This window comes from Eschrichtius robustus, chromosome 21, assembly GCF_028021215.1.
Source record: "Eschrichtius robustus isolate mEscRob2 chromosome 21, mEscRob2.pri, whole genome shotgun sequence".
Taxonomy (NCBI): domain Eukaryota; kingdom Metazoa; phylum Chordata; class Mammalia; order Artiodactyla; family Eschrichtiidae; genus Eschrichtius; species Eschrichtius robustus.
The window spans coordinates 19,120,361-19,133,824 of NC_090844.1; the positions used below are offsets into that span (position 1 = coordinate 19,120,361).

Genomic DNA, 13,464 nt, shown 5'->3' on the forward strand with positions numbered 1-13,464 from the left:
TATGTTTATGATATTATAAAATATCTTCTCCTCAACCTCCTGTATCACTGAAAGTCACTGGATGTATGTTCCAGTTTGTGTGTTAGTGTGTCAAGAAAGCAATCACTTTGTTAAAATTTTTTAAAATATTATGTAAAATCTCTATAACATTCACAGACTTGTAGCTGTAAAATTTTAAAGTCACTGGAACAAAATCATTGCAGTGTTTTCATAGATGTAACTTATAAAAAAGAAAGAGTAGATTTACTCTTCAGATCTGACCAATATGTACAATGTTTGCAATTAAACTCTTTACCAATAGGTGGTGCTAGAAAGTTTAATATTTATTCCAATAATTGAACTTGCTGGAAAAATGTGCTCAAATGCTTTTTTTTTTTTTTTAAAGCAAAAAGCAATACGTACATATATGTAAAATTAAGCCCTGCTTGTTTCTGTGACAGCGCCATCTAAGACAGTTCGACTGGTTGGTGGTAGCGGCCCTCACGAAGGCAGAGTGGAAATTTTCCATGATGGCCAGTGGGGTACAGTTTGTGACGACCGCTGGGAATTGCGTGGAGGACAGGTCATCTGTAGGAGTTTGGGATACCAAGGTGCTCGAAATGTGCATAAGGGAGCTTATTTTGGACAAGGTAATTTTTTTTTTTTTTTTTTTTAATGAAATGTAGGCATTCTCCAGTACGTACAATCAAGTAGAGACAGGAACATATAGAAGAGGAAGCAGGATTCTTTTTCTAAGGCCTTTCCTAGAAAGTAGAAATGAAAAGATAGAGATTTAAAAAAAAGAAAAAGATGCTCTCAGACAACATTTAATGTCTAAATTTCATTTAGACTCAATCAGTTAGTTGGACAATAGAGGAAAATATGGAAAATTACTGGTAAAGCAGAACAACAGGAACCAGTGAATTATATAGACAAGGCATGACATCCTGGGAAAGTCATTTACATACCTGGATCTTGTGGACAGCTGGGCAATTCCACGTGCTCCCTCATTCTCTCTTCTGCGGAACTGGAGGGTGGGTGGTGGGTACCAGCTTCTGCATTTACTTCCCAAACCTTAGTCCATGATGGAGCACCTGTATTCTGAAAGGACAGTGAAAAACCATGAAAGAGAAAGACGATTTTACGGGTTCTCTATGCCTACTAATTGTGACTTCTCCTTTAAGGAACTTGATGAGAAATAAGGGAAGAGAAAGGTTACTTTCCCCTTTATTTGAGGTCGAATTGAATAATTTTTTTGCTGCATGTATATCTGTGTATTTTCATCTGGATGACTCAGTAATTTGTTATATGAATGTATTGAAAGAGCTAGGAAGAAAATTTGCTGGAGACAAAATGAATGTTTACCCATGATATTTTTATTACCTCATTTTTTTTTCTAAATTGGCACCTAATAATAGGTTTTATGTATAATTAAACATATATAAGTGCTTCAATTCTGAAGGACAGATTAGAAAAAAGTAGCCATATATAGGTAAACTAGAACTTTAAAGTCAACATTTCCTCTTTATTTATTCTGCTGTCCATATGTGATAGATAATTGGTATCTCTGAAGTTGATGTTGACCAAAAAAAAAAAAAGATTTGACCATCTTGATTTTGTGTTATTCTTCTAGATCGATATGGGCAATAGGAAATTGTATGCAAAATAATAGAGATAAAATAGCAGTATTACCAGATAATCTTGTGTATGATGATAAAATAGTAGAGTATGTCAAATTATCATGTCAAAAGACTAAACAAGATAAGATAGGCTTCTTAAATTCATAAAACATATTGTTAAGTACTATTATGCTACAGTTTATTGAGTAATAACAATGTGTCAGGCATTGTGCTAAACACGTAAATAGTATTAATAATAGATCACAATATCCTTTATTCCTTTATGAAAATAATTCATTTTATCAATTTTTTTAAATTTATTTGTTTATTTATTTATTTTTATTATTATTATTTTTTTAGCTGTGTTGGGTCTTCGTTTCTGTGCGAGGGCTCTCTCCCGCTACGGCAAGTGGGGGCCCCTCTTCATCGCGGTGCGCGGGCCTCTCACCATCGCGGCCCCTGTCGTTGCGGGGCACAGGCTCCAGACGCGCAGGCCCAGCGATTGTGGCTCACAGGCCCAGCCGCCCCGCGGCACGTGGGATCCTCCCAGACCAGGGCTCGAACCCGTGTCCCCTGCATTGGCAGGCAGACTCTCAACCACTGCGCCACCAGGGAAGCCCCATTTTATCAAATTTAAGAGATGAATTTTAGCAGGGAATCCAGGTTCTCAAGTCTTTAGAGACCAGAAACGTGATTTAATTTCATAAAGAGGCTAAGCACAAGACGGAAGAGAGTGGTGGTGTTGAAAGTTTCTGCACCCAGGTTCAAGCCCCCAGCTGTCAGGGCTTTTTTGTTTTGGTTTATTTATTTATTTATTTTTTTTTATGGCTGTGTTGGGTCTTCGTTTCTGTGCGAGGGCTTTCTCTAGTTGCGGTGAGCGGGGGCCACTCTTCATCGCGGTGCGCGGGCCTCTCACTATCGCTGCCTCTCCCCTTGCAGAGCACAGGCTCCAGACGCGCAGGCTCAGTACTTGTGGCTCACGGGCCCAGCTGCTCCGTGGCATGTGGGATCTTCCCAGACCAGGGCTCGAACCCGTGTTCCCTGCATTGGGAGGCAGATTCTCAACCACTGCGCCACCAGGGAAGCCCCCAGCTGTCAGTTTTTAATTTGTGCCTTAGAGTTTTGAATAGAAGAAACAAAGGAAATAGAAAATATCCATAATTTGCCATCATCCAATAGATCTTTGGAATTTCCAAATTTTCCATTTCTACTACACTTTCAGAACTTCTTCCCCATCTTGAAAAGTGTCGGACCAAAATCATCTTTGCACCTGTAAAATTTACCTCCTAAATGACTTGTTTTAAACAGCAATAAGCTGGATTTTTTTTTCCCCCACAGAAGGGGAAAAGAAAAAATTCCCTAACTCTTAGTCACTAGAAAATCAAATGAATCAGTGAATTGTTTAGGAAGACTAAACTGCCAATCTGAGTTTTCTACAATGTTCTATGAGGAAAGAATCCATTTCTATGGTAACTAAGATCCATAGCATGAAAGGCCATTTATTTAAAATACGTAATTGTATAAAACATTTCAAATACAATCTGTGGTGGGAAAGTGAATGAGACGTCTTATTCACTTTCCCACCACAGATTGTATTTGAAATGTTTTATACAATTACGTATTTTAAATAAATGGCTCTGTCCTATTTACGAATATGAAGCCTTGCCATAGATTTCAAAGCTGTTCTTCCGTTGAGGTTCTAAACCTAGATGGTAAACACACAATTGGAGACTATTATCTTAAGATTCCATTAACTTGCAGGCCTAGTCTCACAAGTAAAATATTCTTTTCCCCACAGCTTTTATTCATTCTTGCTTATACCTCTAGGGATTTCTAGTCTAAAGCACTGGTAAGAAAGGAATAAAATACATATTCTGAAACACTGGCCAAAAAAAAAGAAAACTCATTATTTATATAAGAAGCAATAGAGTTTAGTCTCATGTGAAATGAGTCATTTGGCTACATGGAGACGATTCTCTCAAGTTTTCTTCGGGTAACTGACTACTTCTCTAAGATGAGCATCCATTTTCTATGAGGCTTTGTATTTATGGTAGCTGGTGAGCCTATACATTAGACTAGAGTTTTATTATAATAAAACAATGAGGTATATCAGAATTTTGTTTTTCCTCTCACATTCTCAAATACCTACCAAAGTGAACTGGAAAGACTAAAAGTTTTATAATATAAACTAAGGACTTAGAAAGGAGTTGAAACCTTAGCTCTGATACATCTCAGACTTTCAATTTTATGAGAATAATAATAACAACCCAGCAGATTTATTTTAATCTGAAATGAGGTGCGTATAGGAAGTGCCCGTTACGAAGCCGGACTCATAGCATTGCTCAAGAGTGACAGAGATCACTGGTAGCGGCACTGCCAACTGTAAAATTACAAGTTTATTTGCCATCCTCGTTGAATGGTAGAAAAGTCAGATCCGTGTTATACTGTAGAGCGATATTCACGATGTTCCAAGGGTGGTAAAGTTGAATGTGGTTTTTCCCACAGTACACAGGTGTGATTTAAGAAGCGTTCTGTGTAACCTTCTCTCCTAATCTTCCCACTCTGCTCCACACACATCCAGCTCTGTTTTAGCTCTCTGCATAGAGTTCAGTCCCAAAAAAATTGAAGAATGATGATGAGAATTTTAAAATAATAAAGCAAGATGAGCTGGGAGAAAGAATAGAACTGAGGTGATTTGTTCTGGAGAAAAAGAATCTAAAAAATAAATTTCATGATCTGCTTCATTGTACACTGTATTTTAAGAAACAGGCTTGCATCGTAAACTGATGTTGGATTAGTCATGGTAAACCACCTTTTCATGTAAAGCTGTTTCAACTCCTCCTTTTTCCACTCCTCCACCTTAAATTTACAGTTTTACTCAGGAGGAAAAGAAAAAGCAATTTTGAATGCAGAACAGAGACTGGAAAGGAAACTTAGAAATATGAGTGGAGGGGTAGAGAGGAGGAGGAATGCACTAGAGTTTTAATTATGTGTCATTCTCATAGGAAAGTAAGAGGAATCAGATTAATACTATATTTTGCATTACTATCAAAATTGAAACAAGAAGAAAAAAGTTTATCTCCTTTGTATCTGTCCTTCCATTAAGGAAAGAATACAATTTTCTGGACACAGTTTCACCTTCTCCTTTTTTTTTCTTTCTTCTTTCTTCTCATTTTAAAATAGCAAACCTGGCTTACCAGAGATAATCCTTATTAGCTTTAAGAACAATGAGTTTTGCAGTTACAAAGAAAATGATTTATAGGAACAAAGCTTAAAGCACACTCCTTTAAATGGGTTCTTTCATCTGGTTGCACCATTTGCATAAAGTGGAATGTTCTTTCTTTTTCCTGTGCAGACAAAAAGGTTGAATTAAGGAAGCACTGAGAAGCTTCTGGTGCTTGCCATTGCAAGGGGCAGGGAAGGGGGAGCGAACCTCTTCTCTCCCTATGCAAGCTTTCCAATCTCTCATCCTGGTGGTCTCCCTGTAGCAAACTTGGATGAGCTTTGTCAGACGACAGTGGTAGTCCGGGAATTTGTTCCAGGCATATCTGAGCCTGTCGGCTGATGCAGGAAGTAAGAGCTGCATCTGGAGCAGCTATCTCATCTTCTCCTAAATTTAAAGGAGTTGGTGCTGAAGCTCTAAACTTAAAAGCAGAAACAAAAGAAAATTCTAAACATAAAGGCTATCTTTTATTCATTACCCCTTTCACATTCCATAATCAATTTTCTGAGTGGAATTTTTAAAAAATTACAAGAATAAACTGAAGGAGATCAAAAATATAACTCTGCATCTCTGAACTATCTATTAGTGATTGGAAGTAAAAACAATCTCAAAGATGAATAAAATATATCAATAGGTCAGAACTCCAATTCTTATGTACTGCTCCCTGCGCACTGAAAGTTTTGAAATGTAAATGTTTAGATGTTGGGTATTATGGAACCTGATATAGAGCCGTTATAATAGGGTTCTTAACATGTCTGTTCTGTTACTTACAGTAACAAAGGCAATAAATACTGAGTATGGAATAATAATGTTTATCATGTGTTTACTACATGATATCATTCAGTACTTACAGCGCCTGTGAGAAATAGATATTACAGCCCCACTTTTCATATAAAATTAAGTAAAGCTGACAGAAGTGGCACAAAACGTGCCCCATTTACATAGCTGTTGTGGCAGTCCTGCAGAGAGCGCTCAACATCCATCCCTCACCCTGTCTCTCCACTAGGCAGACTGTCCTAAGTTCTTTAATCTTAAGAACTTCATTTCTAAAGAGCTTGCTTCTTCAGAGTCTTGGAATCACAGAATTTTAAAGGGAAATGAAATCTTAGAGCTCTTTTGACCCCACCTCTCTATTCTGCCTATATAATAAAACAGGGGAAATAAGTGGCTTCTCCAGAACCACAAAACTAGAATCCAGAACTATAGTCTAAGTTTACCCATTCTCTATTCTGATTCCCATTTCATTTTTAACATTGATCCAAAAACAAAAACCCAGAGTGCTCTTTTTTAATCTTTGAGGTGCGCATGAAGATAAAATTTTATGCATTTTATGCTACCTTGGCATTAATTTTTAATGCAGAAAACAGTTTGGAAGGAGATGGGACATGAGTATTAAATAATTTTTTTTCTTAGGCTCGATAGTCCCAAATATATTAATATAAAAATAAAACAGCAAACCCTTGAAAATTATTTTTATAACTATCTGGGCTTCTTTGTAGTCAATGAATAGCTCTAAGTTTTAAATGTCATCATGTTCTGTTGCTTGGCTCTATTCTCTCTGTTGTTTTGAGAAACTCATGCATCCTTTCTGAGTCTCAGTTTATTTACCTGTGAAATGGAAATAATTGCCAATATTTTACAAAGTTATTAGAAGTAAATTTTTAAAATTATATGTGAAAAGACCTAGCATGTTCACTGTGTCTGAATCTTTTCCACATAGCATAAGACCAGAGTTACTGAATAATACAATATATTTATCACATCCATATGTTCTTGGTGAGAAAAGCACTGAAATATGAGTTAGGGGTTCTAAATACAAGAATCAGCTTTGCCACTAATTACATATGTTACCTCAGTTGCTGCATCTCTCAGTCCAAGAGAGAATGGATTCTGATTTTTGTTCACTCACATAGGCACTCAAAAGAGATTTGTTAAATGACCAAATCTAATAATGCAGGGGATTGCAGTAAATCTTTGATTAAAGTCACTGACACTAGGCAGACCCAGGGTGGGAATACTGGCTCCATTAGGCATTAGTTATGTGACCTTGGGTGGAGTTACTTTTTCTCTCTGATTTTCACTTTCCTCAACAGTAAAATGACACTATAATAGCATTTATTAACTTTTTAAGGTTGTTTGAGAATTCAGTGAGATAACAACTCAAAAGTACTTTGAATATTTTCTGCCCCATGGTAAATTCTTTAAAAAAGTGGGCTTAAATGTTCATTGTTATTACTACAGCTTTGGTATTCTAATATTCATGATTTCCTCTACTATGGTTTCTAAAAACTTGTGCTCACATGTCAGCACATTGACTGAATAATATCTATCTTGTGCTTCCCCTATGGGGATGCCCTTCTGGATACTTCAGACATTGAGAGGATTCTCACCCTTAATTCTCTTTTCCTGGATTGTAAAAATTCTGCAGTGCTGAGACATAAATCTGGTGACTGGATCTACAAAATGTAGAGTGAAAGCATCACTGTCCCCTGGGTACAGAAGCCATGGAACCATACTGTTCTCATGCTCCCAAACACAACAGAGCCATGGCTTTCACCAAAAGTTTTACTTATGTTTGTTTATACAATTTATAAATGTTCATAAATGCAATAAATATAATATATAAATGTCCCACTGTTTTGGTTCCTTTACATGTTAAAATGGAAGTAGTTTTATTATTTGTGCAATTGTTATTATTTGCCTATGTTTTTTTAATGAAGGTTTTATTTATTTATTTATTTATTTAGCTGTGTTGGGTCTTCACTGCTATGCACAGGCTTTCTCTAGTTGTGGCGAGTGGGGACTGCTCTTCGTTGTGGTACACAGGCTTCTCACTGCAGTGGCTTCTCTTGTTGTGGAGCACAGGCTCTAGGCATGCAGGCTTCAGTAGTTGTGGCACATGGGCTCAGTAGTTGTGACTCGTGGGCTCTAGAGCGCAGAGTCAGTAGGTGTGGCAAACAGGCTTAGTTGCTCCCTGGCATATGGGATTTTCCCAGACCAGGGCTCGAACCCATGTCCCCTGCATTGGCAGGCAGATTCTTAACCAGTGATCCACCAGGGAAGTCCTTGCCTATGTTTTTGAATAGCCCTTTGGAGCAACTTCCAAAAAGTTCTGATAGACTTTATATATTTAAAATAAACACGCATACACAAACATGCTCATACATACATACACAAACATGCTAATACATACAAACACAAACAGAAAAGAGACCATGCTATGCCTAGTAAGAGCAGTTTGGAAACCAAAAAGTATTCCTGGCAAGGTTTCTGACTTTGAGATCATATTCCCCTAATCTTTTCCTTTTTATCTGCCTTAAAATTTCAAGTTGAAAAGTCTTAATACTCTTATAAACATTTCAGAAAACACTTGAGCTGTCCAGGTTACTACTCTTATAATTGGTCAGCCCAGGAAAACCTTTGCTTGTCTAATAGAAACATTGTTTGGATTCTATTGATTTAATTACTATTATATGAAATGAAAAATACAATATTTCCAGTTACCTTGATAATGTAAACCTAAATATAACTTGTCTTGTATTTGGATATTTCTGGTGAAGGTACAAATTATTCAAAAACTAAGTGAATGAACCTATTTATTTTCTATGTGGAAATCAAAATTTCCTAGTTCTAAGGGTAAATAAAAACATGTCTTCACAGAAAATATCTATATAAACATCCTATTAACTGTTCTTTTAGCTGATAGATTTTTTCTTCTTCAATCCAGCTTCCACATTTCTGGCAAACATACAATTCTAAAATATAGTTCTGATGATATTTCTTTTGGTGACTCGCAACATAAAATTCAAAAATGTTTATAGCATGGTCCCAGCTTTCTATCCAACCTTCCCAAAGAGTCCTCCTCCCCTCATTAATATACTTTGTGTTTTAGATGCCAGGAGACCATTAACTGTTCTAATACATCAAGTATTTTCATGCTGCCCCCACCATATGGAATGACTTCTTTTCCATACACGGAAAACCTCCGTTTTTTTAAGGTTCAGTCAAATGTTATCCACATTGTGATTACAAAATTTCCAATATCTTGGAAATTTATTCATATATTATAGGCACATACTGCTATACAATTATGCACATTATTAACCATGCACATGTTATTTTTTATTTCTTGAACTGACATAATATTTGAAAAATCAGTTAATAATGTAATTATATGTGCCATTATTTATGCCTCTGTGAAAAACAAGTCTTCATTTAACTTTTAGAACTACACAAAGGTATGTTTCTAAGTCTTGAAGACGTTTCTAAATATGCTTTATATAGCTCTTGTGACTGAAAGAGAACCTTTTAACATCATATTGATTCAAATGGAAAAAATGCATTGTTGATTATGCTTACAGTATTAAGATATTTATTTACCATCCACCAGTTTTGCAAAGGTGTTTATCGAAATTTTGCTGCTAAATCATCAGTTTCTTGACAACATGAAATGTTCTTGAAAATTCATTAGGAGGTTTGCAATATTATATGTTTAACAAAACCCAATGAAATCATTCATTTAGAAGTTTTTCAAAGGTTCTGCTCCCAAATGTCTTAAGTATAAAAGAACGAACTTTTATAGTGATACACTTAAAAAATCTTTAGAGAATATCAGAAAAACATTTCCAAATATTCGTTTTAAAGTTATCTTTTCCTGCCATGAATTCCTTTCAAAAAAACAGTTGTTTTCTTATTCATTGATAAAATAATGTCCTTATCTTGAAAGTGGCAGTTACGTTCATTTAGTTAATTGTCTTCTAGGTAGCCTATGCTGACGGGCCGTTTTTCCTTCTAATGTGTCTGAGGAAGAATTTGGACAAAAAGAATAAGTGTTAGCTGTGCCATTTTCTTGTTGTTTGCTTGTGTTTGCACTTAATAATCTATGGTGTTCTTGCAGGATATTTTATAAGCCCTTTGCTGATCATATTACTCTTGGTTTAATTAAAAATAGATAACATGTCTGGTAAACCAGACACATGCAAACTGAAATACACTGGAACCTAAGAAAAGAACTCCAGGATTGCTTATGTTCTAGATATGCCTTGTACAGATACATATAGATCATTAAATCATTGCATATATCCATTATTATTAAAGTTTATTTCCTTCCTTATTTTTAAAAATAAAACTATTAAATCATTAGAGGAAACCAATAGTTCTTTAATCTATGATTTCATAGAACTCTGTATGCACCTTTGTTACACCTCTTATTACTTAGTATTTTAGTTGTTTACACAGTGACAGAAAATAAAATTTTCTGGGGCAGGGGGTTAATGTTTGAATCTTAATACAGAGCACAGAACTTGTATATGGCTAATGATCAACACATTTTTTTTTGTTAAATTGGTGAATAAATTAATGGCTCTGTCCCACTCAAACATAAACACTAAACTATACTTATTAATACAGTTGTATCTGATTTTTGCAGGTACTGGTCCAATATGGCTGAATGAAGTATTTTGTTTTGGGAGAGAATCATCTATTGAAGAGTGTAAAATTAGACAATGGGGTGTGAGAGTCTGTTCACATGCTGAAGATGCCGGGGTCACTTGCAGTACATAATGCATCATATTTTCATTCACATTTATGAAATTGCTGCAAAATGATTTTTATTACTTTGCTTCATTAAAATCACCTTAATGAATATTTAAGAGATTAAGAATTCTGTCTACAGAAAAGGAATATTTAAAAATCAGTGGATAAACATATAAAATACCTTCAGAATTACTGTATGTCTATATCTGAACCATTCTAACTTCTCTAGGTTTTCAAATGGAATTTTCTAATATAATGACTTATGTATTGAATTGAATATATTGAAGTTTAAAACTTCTAGATTACAAATGCCAGTGATAATGGAAACACATCCCAATCACTGGCTACAATTTATATCTTCACAAGATTACAGTTTTTGTCTTCTTTGTAATCTATTTAGTTCATTTTAATGTAATTACTTTTTGAATAATGAGAGGGTTGGAAAGTTTTCTTTTGTGCCAAGTTGGCAAAATCTCCAATCCATACACATTTCTAAAGGAAGAATCTTATCCAGCTCTCAAGATCTCTGTGCAATAACTTAGCTGTTAGATAGCAATGTTCATGATATGTTTTGGCCATGATGAAAAACTCATCATGTTTTACATGCTCATATATTGAGATGGTCATTAATAACATGGCTAATAGCATGGTCATTAACAATAACATGTTTATTTGACATGGTCATGTATCGACAGTTTGTTTTTTTTTTTTAACTGCACTATAAAGTTAGTTGAAAGCAGGACATACGAGAAAAGGCACAGGCCCACCATTGCTATATGTGTCCAGCTAATTAGTGGATCAAAAATGTCATTTTCAGCATGGAGCTCAGTTTGCTATGCATTTTAAATTAATATGAGTAATTACTTTGTTACAATCCTAGGACACTGTGTTTAAAAGGTAAATATATCTACTTATTCCATTTTAACTAACAGCATGCAATGTCTTGAGTGCAGAAGGAAGCTTCAACAACCCTCCTCTGTAGTCTTTCATGAAGTGAGTCAATATTTACAACCAGAGAGAGAGAGGCATCTTCAACCCTAAAGGGCTGATGACCCTGAGCATGCCAAAATAGTGCCAAGTTCACCCTGGAACCTGGTGATTGTGCCCTGCTGTCTAGGTGTACAGGCAGAAAGACCAGTGATTGCTATTGAAATTCAACTAAATCTAATCTCAGCCCTGAAAAACATAATTTTCAAGTTTCCTAAGCCCAACTCAGAGAAACTCATGATTAGAAAATAGTGCTAGTACAGAATGGCTCTACTGTTCTTTCTTTAATGGTGATAAGCAAAAGCATGGGCTTAAGCATTTTTTCATACCCTGAAGTCTCACCTCACAGATAGTAACCAAATAATAGACTCCCTGCCCTCTCACTTGCAAAGGCAAAATTGTTACCTTGGAATTGGGACTATTGGAAATGGTCTGCTGAAAATGCATTTATTGTGGTACATTCTTCTACTTGTTGAACGTAGGTGATTTTCTCCACTGGTGTATTTTTGTGATTAAGTGTTGAAGGAGTGCCTCAGCACAGAGCCAATCTGCAAATGCTGGGAGAGGTGGGTTTTGTTGTTATTGTTGTTGTTTTTGTTTGGGTATGTTTGGTTTTTTTGTAGAGTTCTGTTTGTTTGTTGTTCTGTAGCTCCTGACATTCAAAAACACTAGCTGAACACAAGCTAAAGAACAGAGACTTCAGTGACTACCCACAACAAGGAACATAGTCTTTGCAAAATTGTTCAGGGAAGTAACTTTACAAATAGACTCTACAGCCTTCAGCAAACAAGTAAACAAACAGAAAAATCCCCAGCAAATCATTGGGAAGGGGGAGAATCTGCTTTTCAGAGTTACTGCATTATAATATTCTTATGTCCAGTGTCCAACAACAGCAGTTAAAAAAAAAAATCACAAGGCATATAAAGAAACAGGGAAGTATGACCCATTGAAAGGAACAATATAAGTTGACAGAAGAAGTCACTGAGGAAGTTTAGGTGTTGGGCTTACTTGACAAAGTCTTTAAAATAACCACTAAAGTATGCTTAAAAAAAAAAAAAAAAAAGGAAACTGAAAACAGTGTACTAACAAAATCAGAATATCAGTAAAGAGAATTTTTTTTACAAAGCCAAACGGAAATTCTGGATCTGAAAATTACAATTACTAAAATGAAAACTTCACTTGATGGATTTAACAGTACATTTAAACAAAAAGAAGAATTAGCTAATTTGAAGATTGGACAATTGAAATTATTGAGTCTGAGGATGAAGAAAACATGAAGAAAAGTAAAGTAAGGTACCTGTAGGTTGCCCAAAAAATGCATTATAGGAGTCCCTGAAATAGCAGAGAATGAGAGAGAGAGAAAGGAGGAGAAGGAGAAGGAGTAGAAAAGGAAGGGAGGGAGGGAGGAAAGAAGGAAGAAAAGAAAGGCGGGAGGGAGGGAGGAAGGAGAATGTCTGAAGAAATAATGTGCAAAACTTCTCAAATTTGATGGAATATCCAAATATACATATCCAAGAAATTCAACAATATCCAAGTAGGATAGATTCAAAGTACCCACAGAAAGATACATCATAATAGACTGTCGAAAGATAAAGAATCCTGAAAGCAGCAAGAGAGTAGCAACTTGTCATGTACAAGGGATCCTCAATAAGATTAACAGCCAATTTCTCATTAGAAACCATGAGGCCAGAAGACAAGGTTTAAAGTGCTGAAAGGAAAAAACCATTAACCAAGAATTCCATATCTGGCAAAACTGTCTTCAGAAATGAAGGAGAAAGTAAGACATTCCCACATAAACAAAAACTATGGTAGTTTCTTACTACTGGACCTGCCCTATAAGAAAAACTAAAGAGGTGTCCTTCAGGTTGAAATGAAAGAACACTAGAAATTAACTCAAAGTCATAAGAAATAAAGCAGCAGGAGTAGGAAAGTAGCTTTTTTTTTTTTTTTTTTCCTAACCAGGAGATGTTCTACTAATCACTGATAATTGTGCTAGGAACTTTGAATTTCTTATACTAAACAAGTATTATTTATATAACCAGACTTTTTAAAATTGAAAACTGATAATTTTAGAAATTATCTTGCACATTATTTTCCCTTTTTTCAGATAGAACAATTGCA

General features: G+C 35.5%; 1 protein-coding gene across 2 annotated transcripts in view; it reads left to right on the forward strand.

Moving 5' to 3' along the window:
- MSR1 (macrophage scavenger receptor 1) overlaps window positions 1-10,419 on the forward strand; it is a 369,659-nt gene extending 359,240 nt beyond the window's left edge. For both annotated transcript variants that reach the window (XM_068532055.1, XM_068532056.1), the window contains 2 exons: window positions 441-629; window positions 10,250-10,419. In XM_068532055.1, coding sequence (XP_068388156.1) covers window positions 441-629; window positions 10,250-10,383 — 323 coding nt within the window. In that variant the 3' untranslated portion in view covers window positions 10,384-10,419. The remainder of the gene's footprint in view (window positions 1-440; window positions 630-10,249) is intronic.
- Window positions 10,420-13,464: the final 3,045 nt, after the last annotated feature.